This window comes from Vidua chalybeata, chromosome 3 (assembly GCF_026979565.1).
Source record: "Vidua chalybeata isolate OUT-0048 chromosome 3, bVidCha1 merged haplotype, whole genome shotgun sequence".
Taxonomy (NCBI): domain Eukaryota; kingdom Metazoa; phylum Chordata; class Aves; order Passeriformes; family Viduidae; genus Vidua; species Vidua chalybeata.
This window is the reverse complement of record NC_071532.1, coordinates 59,889,981-59,910,429: the sequence shown is the minus strand read 5'-3', so window position 1 is coordinate 59,910,429 and position 20,449 is coordinate 59,889,981. Positions and strand designations below refer to the sequence as shown.

Below are 20,449 nucleotides of genomic sequence, written 5' to 3'. Positions count from 1 at the left end.
GCAGAGTTATTCTATCGCAAGAAGCTGCTCTCGGCCATTGGAATCTCAGTGGGAAAGATTTTCAAAGTACACTGCTAGGAACTTGTATGGTTGTCAACTTCTTTAGTAACACTGTGTTGGAAGTTACTTTATGTATAGCCTCATCAGTTTAATAATCATCTAAAATCAGAGTATTAAAGATAAATTGTACTGTACACAATCAGTTTCATGAATGTGCATAAAAAGTGGGAATTCCAATGCCGTCCTTGCATATTGCAAGGAGAATGTTAGAAATAAAATCTTGTAGAGGTGCCTGAGGAGAGGGAGCCATACTTAAAAAAAAAATAGCCTTGGCTTTTTAATACCAGGTCTCCCTTAAATGAGAGATTAAAGTTCTTGCAGGACTGTATTTGGAGACTTGTCACACTGCAGGAACTACACTATTTTTCCTTCAGATTACTCTGTTAAGTTTCTTTCAGATGAGAGCTCAAGAACTCAAGTCTAGTCTGTGTATAGAGATTATAATCCTATATGGTACAGTACAGTTACTTGCTGGAGATCAACTGTGTGATAAAAATAGTCAGTAGAATCCAATTAAAATAGGGAGGAAGGGTTAGAATGCATATTAATTAAAAGAACAGAAAACTCTAAGATGATGAAATAGTAACATATTACATGTTTTTGTCAAGGCTTTGAGCAAGATGAATAAAGTATGAGCATCCCACAAGAGTCAGCAGAAAATGGAATTGTGCTACATGACAGCAGGGGTACTTTTATTTGGTCTCAACTGCATTGACAGTACAATTGAACCATTATTTAAGAAAGGATAAAGACCAGAAATATCATTTTACAAAGAGAAACCACTACCACAGAAAACCCATCTACCAACCCATGTGTGCTGTGTCTCTCAGATATTGATTATATGAGAAGTGGGCATGCAGCTGAGTAGAAATCTGTGAGGAGTATTTGTGAATAGCTCTAACTTGAGCTGAGTAGTTGGCTAAAGATGACCCTAGGGGTTCTTTTGTAATATGAAGAATTAATTGAAATGTGTATTTCTGTTATCTTTCCAATAACTGGATAGCTTCTCTGTTTTCTAATGAAAGAAAATTTCCTGTCACAGGAAATTAAACTGATCTCCACTGTCTTACAAATTTAATTTTTTCAACAAATGGATAAAAACTTATCAATAGGGACACATTTAGGCATGCTATAAGATTTAAATAGTAGAAAATATGATGCTTCTCCCTAGTGTTATTTAAAGCCTCCCTGGTTCCTGCTGGTGTGCTGCCTGAGAACTCTAGTAAATTTCAAGTGGCTTTGCCTTGGTCCTAGTCTAGGAACACCGGAATGCACTGCAAAGATTACAAGATTATGGTTAAAATGTTTGGAGTAGAAAAATATATATTTTATGCTAGGTAATGCTGAGTGGAATTGCCTGCTGCCTTAAAGGAATAGGTATATGGAAAGAGACTAAGTAGATATAAGGATCAGTACTTGAATTTTGCAGTTAGGACATAGATTGCATGGAAATGGCTACTTCACACCCAACACAACTTTTAAGATTCCCTATGTAATAAAAACATGGGAAACATGTAAAATGTAGATTAAAATAAGAATATACTTATTATTTCTCCCCTTTAATTACCTTCTAATAGTCCTATCTTTGTGATAAGGGTCCCATACTGAAAATATTTCAGACATTAGTCTTTCAGAGGGAATTAATTTGTATATTCTTTTCAGAATCTTTTTTCAGCTCCTTTATGTGACACTCAAAGAATGCAGAGTCTAATTAATAATTATGTGTACTGTTAGATTTCATGAAGATTCAAAGGCAGTACTTGTATTATTAGTTTATCCTAGAAGAATGAAGAGACTTGGTACTGATTGCTAACTTTTTTTAGGAATTTGAGTCTGAGGATTTATGATAGAAATGTAAAAGAAGTTCTCTTAGACTGAAAATTAGGCATGGGATTTTAAGGAGAGGGTACACTATTAGTGCATAACAAAAGCTGAGATGTGTTGGTAGATACAACTGCACTAGTTAGAGAAAAAATACATAAGAATCAATATCCTTTCCTTATTAGAAAATGCAAGCAAAACTTTAGAATTAAAACTTTCAAATGAAGAGATGTGGCTTCAGGCATTTTGTTCTTTGCTGATTTTACAGTGGCCATCGCACAGTTGGAAGCCCTTTCCACAGAAAATTACTCTGAAGAAAATTCTCAGTCTCTCCCACTGTGCCTGTAGAAATGATACCACATCTATCTTGCAATTTTTTATTTTTTGACATTGGGTGATGGCTTCTGTTGTCCTTCATAAAAGGAGGTTTTTTTTTTTCCCCCAGGGTGTAAGGAGAAGATTACAGTCTTTGTATTCTTAGTAACCAGAGTTACGTGTTCCCACCCAAATTTATTGTGTAAAAGTTTCCAATCATCTTTCCTCTCTTTGGGAGCAGCCTTTGACTTGTTTCTTACGAGTTTTCTCTGTTACACAACTTCTTGTCTCTCACTGCAAGATGTGCTTATTGATGTTCTGTTTTCAGCCCAAAATCCCTCTGTGCTCTACTGCTCCCACTTTACCCATTGCCTTTCTTACTCTGTGCCCTGATGTGAGAAATACAGTGCATCTCCATGTCACTGCCCACACTCTTGGATTGTGTAGTCCTCTCCTTGTTTTCCTGCTTTTCCTCTTCAGCTGTTGTAGGTTTCAAAAGCAGAAGGGGTGCCAAAACTGGTGGTCTCTTATCACCCTTTCCTTTGCATTTAGGATATAGATACATCTGAGTATTCTTTTATCCTTTTGCCTTACAAAAATGTATCTCACTTCTTCCTTTCAGGAACTTACTGATTTTAACCCTTTCTCTCTTGACAATGTCTGTGTCCCCTTGCTCTCTTTGTCTGTAAAAGGAGCTTCTGTAAAAGGAGCTTCTGCTCTACCATCTGCTTCAGCACATATATCAAAATCCCCCCCAGTTTTGCATAAAAGGAGTGCTGCATTTCATTGTTACCTATCTGCAGTATTAGGTTTCCTGTCTGTTTCATCTCTCAGTACCTCTTTGAAATTTTTCCCTTTTTCTGGATTTTCACTGATCAAGAAATAATTCTCTTCAATTCCATGTCTTAGTAACTAGACTCCCTGGAAAGGATGATCAGGTGAATCACTGTTACTTGGAAAACATTAATAGGAGCCTTTGTTAAAGGCTTTGTTAAACATTAATAAGAACCATCCAGCTCTGGTGGTTGTGAATTTACACAATTACAAGCAATTAAACCTGTCACTCTTCTAACCTATCTAAGCTCTGATTTTTTGGGCCTCTCCTTCCCTTCCTCTTTCCTAGGCTAACTAATTCAGAGAACATTTAAGTTTTAGAACTAGTTTTAAGTATTACAGCCAATGATCCCAGCTATGCTTGTGAGTGTTATTGACTTGCTAAGTCTGCAAAGACCTTAACATTTCAAATATATTGTTTGTATGGATGCTGATCAGCTGTGTATTGTCAATACTATTGGTAGAAGTCTCATTGTGTAATGTGGAACTTTCAGGTGACACTTTTTCAGTGTGCTTCAGGGGACGTGTCTTGCAGAATCAAAAAGTGTCTAAGGTCTTCATGAATGGAGCAGTCTCTTGCCTGAATGACTGAAAGCAACTTCTGTTAATTAGAAAAAGCTGCATAAAAAGCTGCTGCTATGCATAAATGTGGGGAACATGAAAACTGTGAGGGGAGGGGGGCATTTTACTAGCTTTCTGAACAGTGAGAACAGCCAAAGGAAAACCCAAGAGATGGGCATTTGATTCATACTTCTGAAAAAGAAACCGTTTCCAGCTGAGAGTCCATTGCTAAAACCTTTAGTTATGCAAATAAATGTTATATTAGTGACAGTAGTACCACTGAAACTTGTTAAAATCCTGTTGGAAGACCTGAAGAATTCCTTTCCTTGATGTGTCATCCCATGCATTTTTAAAGCAATGTGCAGGGATTCATGCGTGTGCAGTTCTGACTGATTTTAATGGAATGTAAAGATGTGACACCTGTCATGGCTCCAAGTCTACTTTTATAAGGAAGGAAAAGAGGGTTTACACTAATACAGATAGGCACAGCTTTAACACATAAGTATGAAGAGATACTGATATAATTCAGTTTTCATGAATGGTAAAGTAAGGTAGGGATGTTCAAACTGGCTTATATTCTAAGCCAGATGTCTTTGGCAATTACAAGGAGAAATTATATACCAGGTTGCACATTTTTTGTCTAATTCTAAACCATGGTATGTTGTCACTGGTTTGCTGACAGCCATCTGCTCAGACCTCATTTGATTTTTCCATTCAGTCACAGTTCGAGTAAGGGAACAAAATATGTGAAAGGCAGGGAAATTATCTCATTTCAGGAGATAATATTATTATTTTTTTTCTCCCAAAATATATATTAAAATATATTGAAATCATGCAAATATTCTGTTCTCTTCATGAAATAGGAAGAATTTTAAATTAACTACTGTGGCTAAAGACACAGATGCACTGTCTATTGTATTTTCATACCTGTATATATTACATATATATTATTTGCAAATATATGAATACAGTACTATAGCTCTTACATGTATTTAGGAGCCCTTTTGTAGCAAAGTCTCCAGTGACTAAATAGAGGTGACACACAAGAACTATTTCAATGTACTAGAACAAAAGAATACTGTAAAACTGACAAAGAGTGTTCACAATATTATTTCATATTCTCATATGTAACTGGGCATTTCTTGATTCAGTGCATAGTAGTAGTATTACTACACAAATATACAATTTAATTTTTCAATTTATTGTGCTTTTTTTTGTTATTTTCAGTATTTCTCAGTTATTCAGCTAATTCATGCCTCAGAATATCTGTATGGAAATGAAATAGGTAGCCTATTCTGTTCTATGAAAAGCTGTGAGTCTAAGACATGAAAAATATATTTTGCATTCTGCCTTGATACTGAATCACTGAAGGCCTTGATGTTGCTAATTTTACTTTACATGCATTGAAATTGAACAGATCAAAGGTGTGGGCCTTACAGTATAATCTGAGAAGGGCAAATTAGTTCTCATTTCAATAGGATATTGTGTAGCATGGGTTTAAGTAACACATATGCATAAAATGGTAAATGTGAATGGTACATGTAGCTAAAATGATGGTTTTAGGACCCCATGGATTTTTGGAGGACAGTTTGTGATTAGCCAACCTGATAGACTTCTGTGATGAGGTAACAGACTTGGTAGATGAAAGGAGAAGAGTGGATGTTATTTATCTTTGCTTTATTAAGGCTTTTGATGCTGTCTCAGTAGCAAAGAAAAGCTGATTAAATACAGGTCAGATGAGTGGACAGCAAAGTAGATTAAAAACTGAATGAGTAGGTCTGAATGGTTGTATCAGTGGCACAAAGTTCACCTGGAGGCTGGTCATTAGTGATCACTAGGCAGGCACAGGCAGGCAGTACTGGGACCAAACTGTGGCAAATACTGTGTCCCATCTTTGTTAATGACCTGGGTGATGGGGCAGAGTGTGCCCTTGGGAGGTTTGCAAACAGTATAGAATTGAAGAGACTGGTTAATATGCCAGAAGGCTGTGCCAGAAGGGCATTGGTGGGCTGGAGAAATGGACTGACCGTACAAAGTTCAGCAAAAGGAGGTGTGAAGTCCGGCATGTGGGGAGGGACAGCCCCATGCATCAGTACAATCTGGGGCCAAATGGCTGGAAAACAGCTTTGCAGAGGAGGACCTTGTACTGGTGGGCAAGCTGAGTATGAGCCAGCAATGTGGCAAAAAAAAAAAAAACAGACAAATGGGGTGTCCGCAGCAGATTGAGGGAGGTGATCATTCCCTGTCAGCTGAGTGGTAATGAGAGCACACCTGAAGAACTGTGTCCTGTAGTGGGCTTCTCAATACAAGAGAGACATGGACATGTTGGAACAAGTCCAGGAAATGGCTGGGAAGATGATTAAGGAATTGGAATGTCTGTCCTATAAGTAGGAGCTGAGAGGGCTGGGGTTGCTTAGTTTTGACACGTGTCAAGGAAATTTTATCAGCATGTGTATCAGTATGTGTCAGGCAATACAAAAGACATATCCAAACTTTTTTTCAGTGGTACCCAGTGGCAGGACAAAAGGTAATGGATGCAAATCAGTATGCAGGAAATTCCATTTAAACAGAAGAAAACAATTTTTTTACTGTAAGTGTAGTCAAACAAGGGAATATATTGCCCAGAGGGCCTGTGGAGTCTGCATCCTTAGGGTTACTAAAAACTCTGCTCCACAGTCCTGGGGCGCCTACTCCCATGAGCCTGCTTGAGCAGGGGTTTGGGCTAGATATGAGGTCCCTTTCAGCCTCAGTGATTCTCTAATCCTCTGAAGACAGTTATTAAGAACTCTGCATAGAAATTGCTAATTGGCGATTTCACATTTTTACCAGAATATGTTGAAAATTTATAATCCTTATCACTGTGTATTTGTAAAGCATTACAGCAGAATAGTGAGAAGTAAATCAGTTCAAAGAATGAAAATTGAACTTCATGTTTATTCAAGCTCATCAGTTGAAACACTTCAAACTATTTTAGTCTGAATTCTCAGGGTAAATGCAAGTGCACAGAATCTCTTATGTATGGTGAGATCAGTTTTTCCCTTTGCTCTTTGGTTTCATAAAGTTAGATTCAGTTTGGATTTTTTTTTTTGTCAGTTAGATAATAGTGAATAGATGGATGACTTTTATTAGCCCCCATAATGTGCCTTTTGTTGCCTCTTGTACAAGAACACAGTATACATCTCAGTCTTTCTGTTAAGTTGACAGTGTTGGAGACTCAAGGGCGCAGTAACTAATTCTGACTTTTCTGTGTGGTTTCAATGGACATTGATTTTAAAGTTATTTCAAAAATAGTCATATTCTTCATATTCTTTAGTGTTTGAGACAATGCATAGCAGAGGTTTTTTTCATAAAGCAAAAAATTCGTCAAGACAAAAGTCATCAGCAAATTACATCTGGAGGCTCTGATTTTCCCAGGCTCTCTCCTACCTTTGAGAAATTCTGATTTAATTTTCTCCATTTTTCATGCTTGTTTTTTTTTCTTTACTCCTTCAGTGATGGGATAGACAAATCACACGGGTCTCTGTCTTGCTCTCCGTTTGCAAATGAGGGAAGTGCATGACTATGTCTTCTTAGTATGAAGACCCTGGTATTCAGTTGTGGGGATGGAATAAAAATGGACATTTTTAGCCATGTCCTGCAGTTTGGGGAAGTTGTAAATTGGTGTGTGCTATCTAAGAAGAGAAGACACGTGATTTGGGAAAATTCCTGTTTACAGAACACTGTTGTCTCTTAAAGGTTGTTTTACTTTTTCTTGTTAGGCCTGTTTGGCTGCCCAGAACCATACTACTGCATTGCAAAGATTTTAATGGAGATCATGTGTTCATTAAAAAATAAAAGGAAATAACTGTAAAGAGTGCACTGCTGCTTGTTTCTTCATGCATAGTGTACCCTTTCTACAGATAAGGTATTTGTACAACTAGGATTTTGCCCTTCAAAATTTTTGTCAGAATACAGACGGAATACATTTGAAAATCAGTGGGTGTCTGACTCAGGCTGGGCATGTAAATACCTTTGAAAATGAGATGTCCATTAAGTCTTTGTGCTTTGGATTTTTGATTCAGTGGGAGTTCTGCCACACATGTCAAGGAGATGGGATTTCATCTTCACCTGTGTTTTTCCTGTTGTCCTTTACAAAACAACCTTTTGTGACTGCTCTGGGGGAAAAAAAAAGGAAATTCATTGCAAAGCAAGGAAGATGCTTATATATTTAATACAATAGAATATTAGGGTAAGCCAGTAGCAATTTTTTCACTCAGTCTCCAATCTCTAAAAGTGACTGTTAAAATAAGCAAGGTCCCTACAGATTTTCGATGCTGTGAGCTGTGGACAAGCAAAGTAATATTACTAGATAATCGATATACCCTCCTTCAGATGTGTCTGGTACTATGTAAGGATTATATTTAGATTTGCTATCAGGCTTCTTCAGGTTAGTGTTTCATACTCTGTTTTTTGTGTTGAAGATAAATATGCAGGAGGCTGTATGTAATATTACTTAGAATGAATAGAGAAAATCACCTCTAAGTAAAAGCAAGCCATCTCTACCACACGACATCAAAAACTACTTTTTCACTTCCTTTGGAAGGAAAAAAGGCTGACTGCTGAACAGTACTGTAATGCACAGTGATTTGGGGCAACTAACATAAATGGGTACTGAAACATTTGTTTTCCATTTTGTTTTCCTCTGGACAAATGATCCTAGTGTCAATTTTTGTTTTTTTTCAGTCTGCATGCACTGTTGTGTCTGGACAGCTATTTCTTCAAATTGGGTTTATTTTCTAGTTGTATAAAAGTATTCATCTACATCGTGGATAGAGTGCATTAAGTTACTCCCTGTCGTGCACAGCTGGAAGCAATTCACTGCTGCAACATTTTGTTTTGTTTTGTCCCAGTTTTTTCTCCCCACTGTGTTCCCACAGCCTAGCATAGCTCTGCTCTGCAGCAGACAACTCTCTCTTTTTCCAGTGACACTTCTTAGAACATCGGAAATTGACATATTTTCTTTTGTCTTTTTAGTACAAATTCAGTGGCAAACAGCTCTGCTTGACTCCATGAACATTTCAAAGTGCTCTATAGACTAGGAAGATTGGCTTGAAAAGTTAGACATATTTAGGCAGGCTGTTTTATTTGCTTCTTTGAAGAGACTAGATATTTTGAGAAGATTGAAGGAAGTATACAGTGCCAAATACTGGTCTGTTTAGAAGAGAGAAGAGGAATATGCAGGTCTTAACAGAGCTTTCTTTGAAGGAGAAAAACATTTTCTCTGTTCCAATGCTTTAATAAGACACAAAGAAATCCCAGAGTTGGTAAACCAAAGTTTGTCTTCTATCTTGGAAGTACTTAAAAAAAAGCTATTAAAAAACAATCCTGATTTTTTAAAGTTAACATTTTGTTTGTACATGCAGTCACTGCAATTATTTATATTAATTTTACCCTCGGTAAAGTGATATACTGATCTTATTGCTGTGTAATCAAACCTCAGTATAGACATTAAATAATATTGAATACAAATTTCAGTGTGCCAATAGTCTTCTGCAAAAAAAGAAGAGTTACATGTTCTGTGAGTATCTTTGCAGTGGTCTTTCTTTCAATTTTCTTCTCTCTTCCAGTCTTCTCCACTCAGAGTTCCTTCCTTCATCTCCATGCAAAGATCTCTGCTGCTGTCTTCCATGTCCTTATCAACCACCACCTATGGTGGTTCCTTCTTTCTTATTTAAGATGTCTGCTCTTTCCTCTGTGCAGTAGCAGAAGTCTAACAGAGATTGTAATCTTGGTTTTGGTTCCTTGCTTGAGCTTCGATTGGAGTGCTGGAGTGTAATTCTAGTGAGGCTTACCCCACCAGTTGCTCTGTAGGTGTGGGATGATGGTGTGATTGAAACAGGATTTACAATTTCCCATGAGTTATATGAAGGGAAGGAAAGAAAGATGTGTCAGAACTGGTGAGTGGTAGGAACACTAATGTGCAAGGAAATTATTTTGTTTACATTCATATCTGTTTCCTGTACCCCTCCTTTGCTGTAGCTGCTTCTTGATACATTTTAAAAGTAGGTTACCCCAGTGATTATCCCCACTTCATAATGAACCTGTAATCACCATTCGGCAGCTGGAGAGGCAGTTAATATCTTTGATTTCCCTCTAGAATCCCTCCATCCTCTCTCAGCTAGGGAAATCAACTCAGTGGGCTCTGAAGGTCAATCAAACAGTGCTGTTCCAGAAGGGAGTGAGAGTGAGAATGAGACTGAATTCAGCAGCTGACAGGCTTTATGAAAATGTCTTGTACCTGCTACTTGTGTAGCTCATCTGCTTCTGCTGATCTCCACTATTGCAATAAAGCATGTGGAAAATCTGTTCGTTTGGCAGGGGAGTAGGTAATAGGGCATGACAAAATGAGGCAGCATGCCAGGCATCAGATTGTTAGGTTTTATTCCACTGATACTCGTGGAGCTTGTATCAGCTGAAGGTTGGTGGTAACTCATGAAAAGTAGATAAAAGAAAACACATGAAGCTGGGCTGTTATTTCCCTTTATGCAGTGCAAATAAGGAAAGCATAAGAAAATGAATTAGGTAATACTGCTTTGTAGAAAACTGCAAGGAAATTGCCAGGCTCAAGAGAATGTTCTATAGAGGATCTACAGAACAAGATCTATTCCATAGAATAAGTAGCCATTGAGGAAAACTCTCTGGGTGCAAGGTAATAATGGGAAGTAGTATAGGGAACCATGTCTTGTGAAAGAATTGAATATTGGCAAAAATATTACAGTTTAATTAGCAATAACGCACAAAATTAAGGTTATATTTTCTCTTCCATTTTGGATGAACCTTGATGTTGGGATGTATATGCTACCAGCCTTAGTAAGAAAAAAACTACAGATACCTATCAGCAGCAATATTGAGGAAAAATGTGAAGGAGTACAGGGATGTCTCCCTGGGTCAAACCCAGCATCAGCTAGTGATTTAGGGATGTTCTGAACTGGCAACTGAACACAAGCCATTCATGTTTAACAGCTCTGGATGACCCCTTGTTCTGTGCATTGATCTAATTGGGTTTTTATCCATTCTTGCCTTTGTAATAAAAATATTTTGTTATATAACTTATTTATCTGTTCTAGAATTTAATTGTTGTCGTGCTGAAAAGCAGTTTCATTTATAAACAGGAAAAATTTCCCAAACAGTGAAGAAAACTCCTGTCTGATAAGTTGACTCAGCACCCTCAATTTGTGGTAGAACGATAACTAAACTTACCATGTTCACTGCAAAAATTTAATTACTAAAGCCATTTATTATTTTGTATGCAGTTACGTTATTTTATACATCTCACAATCTCTTTGTTTTCCAGTAGAAAACTCATAGCCTATTCATATCCACATTCAGAAGTTGTTCCACAGCTGTAACACAGCTTGTCACGCTTTTCTTCATTTTTTTAGCTCTGCCATATCCTTTTGGAGATGAGAGGTAAGGGATACCATGCAGTATTTGAATTGTCAGTACAGATGGATTTACGCAATAATGTAATGGCATTTTGTTTCTATTCCTCGAGCTAATATTTTCATTGAAATATCAATAATAACTCTTTAGGACTGATAAAATCTAGTGCAAAAGCAATCATATTTCCCCCCTGTGTATCAATTTCCATTCCTTAATTTCATATGCCGTTTTATTACCTAGACAAAACATGCTGTGGAATTTTTCTACCATTCTGTGGTCTATGCTTATTTTAATTTTTGTGAATAAATTTTATGATCAACAACCTTAATTTTTATCCTCTTTTCTAAGCTTCTTATGTTGCTGTTGGAACAGAACAGGATTCAGCAGATTGCTATGGTTTTCCACTGCTATTCTCAATTTTTTAATTCTGACTTCATGAGAGGTCATTCCTTCATGTGTTATGATGGCTTACTTCCTTTGTGGAATCTTGTAAAAGTCTGTTTACTAGTCTAAATGTATTGAACTCACTAAATTACGGACATGCTTGCCAGTGTAATATTTATAAATATAAATATTTATTAATACTAAAATTTTAGTATTAATAAAGGGTGGCTTTTGAGGCATCTGTAAAAAAAACCACAGATCCCAAGCAGTCCCTATTTTTATCTTTAAGATAGGTATCTAGATGTGCTTTGATCCAGGACCCATTATTAAAAAAAAAGATAATGTAATTAGTACCTTGATACCACACCTACTTAACTAGAACAGTGGTAGTATAAAACTTGAGTACATAGGGGTTTGTAGGCAAGAAAATCCTGCTGATTTGCTGCCTTTCTTTTTTACAGTTTTTTTGTCTGGATCTGTTTGTGTTGAAAATACATGCTAAACTCATCATCATTAATTCTCTAGTGACTTGAGCAGCATGCTTGATTACCTGTGCATTGTACACCAGTTTAAATAATTTGATTAATTTCTGTGTTATTTGCCTTTCATAGTTTAATCACTTGTCAACACTAAACAAACTTTCTATTGGGTTTCCATGCACTAAAATCTTAATGGAATATGTTCCATGCTTAAAAACCAAAGTGTAGAGCAGAAAGATGACTGCCCATTTCACAGGGGAGAATCAGATCCTCTTTCTCTTCACACAGCAGCAGTCCTTTGAAAAAAAATTGAACTCAATTTGCTAAAACCACTACCTAATTAAAACCCAGTCTTTTCTTCCTGTTTCCTTCATGCAATTGCTAGAATTTTGTTATTTTTTAACAGATAGAAATTATTGCTAATATGATTTTTGCTAATGACACAAAGGAGAGAAAAGATTAGAGAAGATGTAGCTGGCAGTTTAAGGGAGTCAAATTTTTCTGCTTACGCTTGAGCTACACAAAATGGAGATGATGTGTTTGTGGCTCAGTGGCATTTTATTCAGTCTTTGCACTGGAACAAAGGCTTACAGAAGTCATTGTCAATAAAGAAGAAAAAGACTTTGTAATTTTAGCAGATCATATTTTTGGAAGTGTTTGATGGTAGGATGCCCATAGAATTCAAGGTGGGATTGTTAACAACAAACTTTAAAATTTATTGGGAAATTGAATTGAAGATGTGCAGAACTATTACACCAGTTTTTAAATATTTCTTGTGTATGATTATTGTAATGAAAAACAAGGCAAAGAGAAATTTACTGTCTATAATAGAGCTATCTAGAGCCCTCTTGACTTTTTTCCTGGGGATTTATGATTGGAAGATGAATTTTTAACGTGAATCTCATGTGACAAGATATATTAGTATCATAAACATAACATTTTTATTTCATATTCAAAAGGCCTTGCTAAAATTTTCAAGAAAATGGTTTAATCTTCTGTATTGCTAGGATGTCATGCCTCTGTTGTGCAAATATATATATCTATATGTAACTGCTAGAAATCAATATGAATAATATTGCTTCCTCCATTCTATCAGGCTTGCACATCAAATCTTCTTTTAAAGCAAAGCTTTCTTTTGGGCTGTACAAAGAAGTATTATAGAATCATAGAATATCTTGAGTTGGAAGGCACTCATAAGGTCTATTGAGCCCAGCCCCTTGGACCTTAGAAATAAAGAGTTTCAAAGAACGTTCAAATGTGTAGTTGTTAATTATTACTTGTTAAAACCCCAGGGCCGAGGAATTAATCAATAAAATTGGTGAAGTGCTGGCAAAGGTGAGGTGCTATCAAAGGTGAATTGGCAAAGGTGAAGTGCTGGCTGTAATGTGCATCTTTTGCTCTCTGCCTGTCGCTCCGAGCCTGTGGGGGATTCAGTGTGGAGCACCTCTGTGAGGTGCTGGCATCTTGGCATTGGCTCTTCAGTGAAACTCCCAGTATTTGTTTTCTTGCCTGTGTTTGTACTGATTATGGATAAGGCTCTTTTGGTAGCTTTTTGTAAGGTGCTCTGCACATTAAAGAGGTGACCCAAGGGTGAAGTTATGTTTTAATAAATGGGTTTCTTATGTACTCTTCATTTATTTATGTATCTTACATTTAAAGTTTGTGTTAGAATAATGGTATGATTTGTGATAGACATAGAACAGGTAATATTTTTATAGCTGTGTGAATCTGGAGGCTTTTTGGTTGCTCTCTTTCAGCTCTTTCCTGAAGGATTTATTCTCCTGATGCCACGTACTGCAGTTCTTTGCATGTAGGATCATTCTGTCCTTTGTACGAGGTTCACTTTTGAGGGCTTAAAATACTTAGCTCTGAACCAAATGCCAGACTCTTTGTTAACACTAAATGATTACTGGCTTCTGGACTATTAACTTTGTACAGCCAAAAAGAGAATAATAAGGCTGTCAGTCAACATAGGAAGTTCCACATCTATTAATTCATCTACTCTGTTAATGCTTATACAGATTTTTACCATGTGGCCCCATCACAGAAGGCAGAAAATTCCACTGAATGCAGTGAATAAAAATACAAGAACAACTTTATAGATTTTAAAATGTGGTGAAAATAAGCTTTAATCTATACAGAATGAGCAAGCTGCATGATCAATAAAATCTCAAGTATTGATTGACTGCACAAATTGGATGGACTAGTAACTAATAGGCTGTCTTGCTCAAGCAGTAAATTTACACATGGTTTTAAAGTGACCGTGAGAGTCACTAACTGACAGTGTCAAAGGACAACTGTACCATGTCCAGCCAAGCTTGGTAATTAAATGGCACATAGGTTAATTGCAGAGACAAGCAGGAGACTAGTTTTAAAGGACTGAAAGGAGTCAGTTGAAGAGTGTTGTCCCTTTGAGGAGGATGAAAAGAAACACTTTTATAAAGGGAGCTTGATCAGAGTTCAATAATGACCAATTCAGTTTTTATTAAAACCTTATTTTAAGGTTTTAATAGTATAATAGGGTTGGAAGCTGAACAAATTGCAAAAGAGTGACTTTTGGGCCACTTGAAATTGTCATCAAATTAATCTAAAAGTGATCCCAAGAATCCATACATCAGCCTATTTTTTTTTTTTTTTGGTTGGTTTGTTGGTTTGGGTTGGGCTTTTTGGTTTAACCTGTAGCCATGTCAAATTTGCTTTTCAAGATACAAAACTGGTTGATCTAATGAGAGAGGTACTAATATATACATTTGATACGTACTATCAGTTTGTCTCTGTGGATCAATTTTATTACGGCTCAAAGGTTTTGATCAGTACTTAGTGGAAAGGAGAGTAACCCACCTTAATGAATGTTCTTCATATGGTTTATAATCTTTATAGCTTACTGCTACATATAACTTTGCTCAGCAGAGCACTCAGATGTGTTTAAATGCTGTGCTGAATGAGAATTATAATACATCACTCAGCATGTGCACCTGGAAAAATAACAACAGCACTACCATAAAAGATATGATGTCGTATATATTATTTTCTTCTTGAGGAAAGGGAAACATGACATATGCTATTCATGCTGCTGGATGAATTACCCAGCTGTTCTGATGACAAAGGTGTCTATGAAGTCCTAAGCAGAACAGTAATACAGTGTAATGCAAGTGCTGTAGTCTGTGGAGGAAAAGCTTTTCCATGGACATATCAGCAGAAAATAAGAATGGTAAGGAGTTTTCATAGGTACATTGCTTACGATGTTGCAGTGGCCAATTGCATAGGAACACAAGGTTTGATTGTGAAACATAAAATTTTATAATGCTTTGTATGTTTCTGTACTTTTTCCTTGGCATCCTGCTGTTTTTCATGATATAACCAGAAGGTACCAATTTGAATTTTAGAGGAATGGGGATAAACCCATCAATATAATGGCTTTATTCCGATGTCTAAATTCTGGATACACGTCCAAAGTTGTTCTTTTTTGCTTCCATAGCTGTTGAAAATGAAGGCTTTTGCTTTAATGTTGTAACAGGTGTTACATTCATGATTATTCTGCTAAATTCGCCTTAGTTTTGCCTCTGTTGCTTTTGTATTTTATTTTATTTTATTTTATTTTATTTTATTTTATTTTATTTTATTTTATTTTATTTTATTTTATTTTATTTTCAGGACTGTTTCCTGCAGTGCTAAACCTGGCTAGTAATGCTCTCATCACAACCAATGCTACCTGTGGAGAAAAGGGGCGGGAAATGTACTGCAAACTCGTTGAGCATGTACCTGGACAGCCTGCAAGGAACCCTCAGTGCCGCATTTGTGATCAAAGGAGCCGAGTTCCACATCGTATGTGTGCCATTTTCATTTTGTTCCTTTAAAAAGATGTTTTTTCCAAAGGGTGTAGATACTCAGGAAACAAAACAGTAGTTCACCAGCCTGATTACTGTGAAATGTATGTCTCTTTTTAAATCAGGTTAACCATTTCTTCCAAAGATATTTAAAAATCTGTATCTGATATGGGTACTCCTCCCACAGAACTTTCTCATTCAGGTACTGAAAAACAGAGCACCTAAATTCAGATTTTAAAAAATTAAGTGTCTACAGCTGTTGCTGAATTCTTCTGATATACACTAACAATGAATAAAAACCAGATAACTGACATTTACCTGCATACCTACTTGTGGAACTTGAACATTTTGGCCAATCTAAGCAATATCTGAAATTCCAGTAAATTCAGTTTCACTGAGGCAGAAAAACTAAGATAAAGTAATGGAACACTGCTTGGTTTAATGCTTAGTTTTTAACATTAAAATTGATTTTTGCTAACACTGCTTTTTTCAAGATTACCTGGAAGCAAAATCAGTTTTCAAGTAAAATTTGTCATCATCTACTTCAGGTATGCCTATTTCTGGTAGTTAGGAAGATTAGAACCAAGAAAATTTCCTAGTCAAGTCATAAAGGTTTAATTTCATGTAACCTTGCAGTGAAAGACATGAACAGCTATAACATTATTAGATTTTCATGGGTATATTGGCACTGTAGATTGTAGAAGATGTAGGGATACTTAAGACAATTTCAATGGAATAGATAAAATACTGGAAGAAGCACAGACACAGAAGCATGAAGACAATGATTTTTTTCCAATTGTGTTCCAATAAAACTTAACTCAGATACATTTATACCTCATGACATTTAAGCATGTGCTTAAAACCACAGGATAAAAAAAAAAAAAGATGACATTTAATCTGTCTGCTAGTTCTAGACAGGATGAGCTATCTGTGGCTGTAGCTTTCCAGACAGAAGCTTGTTTGGATTCTCCTTAGAAATGTCCTCCCATGGCCACACTTTCTAGTGTGGCTCACTCATTACATCGTTCAAAACAAAGTGTTTTTATAATAGCTAATCTGCATCTCCTTACAGAAATTCATGTTGCCTATTTCCTAAGCTCAGTCAATACAAGAAATGGATTATTACTCCTTTTTCTTAAAAAAGTATTTTAACAATTTGAGGGGTATTAATAGTTTGATGGTATTGCTCTGTCTAAGTTCTACACTAAGTTATCTTTTCATTCTCCTCATAGGTTTTATCTTCTAGAACTCTAACTGCATGAATTGCAATTCTCTGAATTCTCTCTAGAGACTTTCATATCTATTAAAGTTCACCTGAGCTCTTACTAGCACTACACAGAGATCCAGGTTTGCTTCAGAATAATCATATATTCCTGTTCACATGTTTCACTTTGATATTTCCCATTGGTAACGGTGAAACACCACTGAGAGAACAGTTAGTTGTCCATTGCAAACTTCAGATGCTTTCTTTTCCTGCTAAATTACTCTTCATCTTTGCAAAGCTATTTGTAATTGTCCCAGTGCAGACTACTTAATTTATTTGAAGACATTTACCACCTATTTTTTCCCAGATTGTTTTCCAAGTTTCAATGTCTTCTTTAACTACAGTAAATGCCACCTTCTGAGGGAAGGTCATATGATTCTTTAGGAATAGACACATCCAATTACATTATAGCAGTGTGCTTCACTCAGAGAAGAATTCAGTTTTTGGAAGCATTCTGACTGGCAGAGAGACTGTGCAAAAGACTTTCCTATTTTACAGATGGGAATTTAGAGACATATGCACATTACCCAAGTTTTTTTCCTATATGAAGCTTGCTTATTTCAAAAATCAAACCTAAACCAGAGATACTGCTATGTCTTGTCTATGATGTCAGACAGCGTACAGTAAAATATGTGTATACACACAGACATAGATGTGTGTATATAGAAAACCCCATCTGAATGATTTAAATCTATGTTCCTCCTTGTTTCTACACTCTTCTAAACTTGAATCAGTCCAGCTTCATATTATCTGGTCTTTTGTGACAATCATATCTCATTTTAAGGTCTTCAAATGTTCATTTGGCAAAGGGAAGTGCCTTGTTTAAACAGAGATGGCTTGTTAATAGGAGAACTATATAATATAACCAGACTTTAAATGATCCCCCTGGAATGTGTGAGTCTGGAGTGCCTCCCCTTAATTACTGTAGTAGGAAATGAACACAAATTCCCTGGTTAATCACATGCAAGTCCAAAATAAAGTGCACAGTTTGATGGGCTCACTCTCTAAGTTCTCCCTCTTGCCATCCATCGGGGAGATTGGTCCTTGAACTACATTTGCAATCCAGTCCTTTTAACAAATACTGTATTTTCCCCCTTACCTTTTAAATAAGATAAACATGCCAGCAATTAATCAATCAAATTAATTATGATTAAACTTTCATAATAGTGATTACAGTTAATTGTTGATTCATCTCCCAGTCCTCCTTCTGATGATTTACCTTTACCCAGTTTCATCTGGAGAGACTTAGATCAAAATTTCCAGTTAGAAAACTTCTGTCACAACCATCGAAAGCCCCTGAATTTGATATACAGATGATTTTTGCTGCCACTGATTTAAAGCCAAGATTTGAGAAAATGATCAGAGCTGTGGGAACTGACAGCATGTAAAGCATGGGGTCTGCTTTGCTTTTCTTTTCAATATAAAGATAAAGCTTCCTATAGTTTTATCAGTTGTAGTACCAGATTTCTAACTTGCAAATGTTGCTGCAAATGTTGTTGCTACCATTGAATAATATTTAAATGAAATTTTTGGCATTTTCAATATTGAGCGTTTATGCCTTCACTCACTCCCACAAAGCCCTTTGATTGTATCTTTAAGTATGTGCAGGCATTCTGGCTTCCCTTAGTGAGCTAGGACTGTCCTCCACAGGTGGTTGACAGAGCAAAAAAAAAACAGATACAAAGATTATTAATCTGGCTGGTTTATTTAAGTAATAATTAAAATAATTAAATTAATCAGTTCATAAAACAATTATTTGCAATTCTAGGCCCAGCTAGTAATGCATCATATTCCAGTTTTATACCAAGGAAACCTGAGAGTTTAGAAAGTCATCCTTAATGAGAGGGGTAGGGTTTTCTACCAGTTCATGTTCTTGCAAACAGAACTTGCATAGAAGAAACTTACCATATATGAATTTCCTTTGGGTTATTTTCCTTATAATGGCTTGCTCTAGAAAATTAGGGACTTCAAAATATAGATCCTTGTAACCTTTAAAATTTTGATTTTTGTTATTCTCCATTTTGTACAGGAAAGAAACACAAAAAATAACCTGTAAACTTTGAGTGTGATTTTTCTCAGTTTAATAACATTAAAGTACTAAGTAAGCAAACTTGGAAAATGTAGAAGATCTTGAAATTCAGGAAAAATTCAATTCTATAAATAAATTTGTATCCCTCTTATTTAGGATTCACTTGGGACATTGCAGCAAAGTAAATATAGACATGAAAAATAATGCATCTTGGACTTTGATATGGATTATAACCAAACAAACCTTTATATGCATGTATATGAGTCAGAAAATTTTCCAATTGAGGAATATATTCTGTAATGATTTCTGAATTATTTCCTCTATAATGATTTGTGAATTATTTCCAGGTGTGCTTAGAAATGTCTTAGAAATGCCAGTACCAGTATTACTTTAATCTCTGCTTTTCTTGCATGCCATATCTCAGGTTTCTGATTTGTTGTTTCTGCTGCAACATTCCATGACTTTGCAATACTTGAAATTTTGGAAGAGTGCAGGAAGTGTTTACTTGATTTAAATGCCTGCATTTTCTGTAGCATAAGGAGGGCCTTCTGCAATTAGATGTTCTGAATGACCTTGTGATCATAACCAAAATTAAACAACTAATATTAGGTCAGTATTCCAGTAATAATAAGCATGACTGGTGGTTCAAGAGTACAGGAAAAAATAATTTTTTTTTTTTTTAAGTCCTGCCTTATTAGTTCTGTAATTGCCTTAAAATCTAGATTTCAGATCTAAAAATAATTAAATCTTCTAATAGTTTTGAAATTCATTTATACGTTTCTGCTGTTTTAACAGAACGACACCCAATAGCAAATGCAATTGATGGCAAGAACACTTGGTGGCAAAGCCCTAGTATCCAGAATGGAATTGAGTATCATTATGTGACCATTACATTGGACCTCCAACAGGTAGATTTCTATTTGTTTGTTTCTAGGCTTGCTTTCTTGCATGATAGATCACCTGGATTGTCTTAATTTTTGCTCTGTATTGCTTTCCTATATGAAGACATGACCAATTTCTCCTATAATTTTCGGTTGTTTATATAGGTATGAGTGACCTATTCATTGTAACATAATGTGCTAAATAAAAAAAAAAAAAAGTTATTTCATATATATTTTTAGGAAGTCATACAGTTATTCAGTTTCTGTGAAACTGAAGTATTTGGAGGGTAGGGATTTTTATACCTGGAAGAGCCTTTGAATCCTGGAAGTGTTATTAGCATTCTGGCTTTGGAGCCTGCATTGCTAATGGCAGAAACAATCCTACATCTGCTTTTTTGGCCTTATATATGCAAAAGTATTCAATGTGCATTTCTTTTCAAACAGGAGAGCTAAAACTTTTACAGAAGTTTGAGAGTAGGATGCTGTGCATTAAAGAGGCTTGTAGGGTTTTTTAACGTCTTTTAAATTTTCAGAGTTATTTGCTGCTTTGCTTTTACAGCAAGGAATTGTGC

At 35.9% G+C, this 20,449-nt stretch overlaps 1 protein-coding gene across 1 annotated transcript in view; it reads left to right on the top strand.

Annotated features, from left to right (window-relative positions):
• LAMA2 (laminin subunit alpha 2) overlaps positions 1-20,449 on the top strand; it is a 336,606-nt gene that overhangs the window by 64,776 nt on the left and 251,381 nt on the right. The window contains exons 2-3 of the mRNA XM_053937517.1: positions 15,531-15,701; positions 19,792-19,904. Of these exons, the coding sequence (XP_053793492.1) occupies positions 15,531-15,701; positions 19,792-19,904 (284 nt within the window). The remainder of the gene's footprint in view (positions 1-15,530; positions 15,702-19,791; positions 19,905-20,449) is intronic.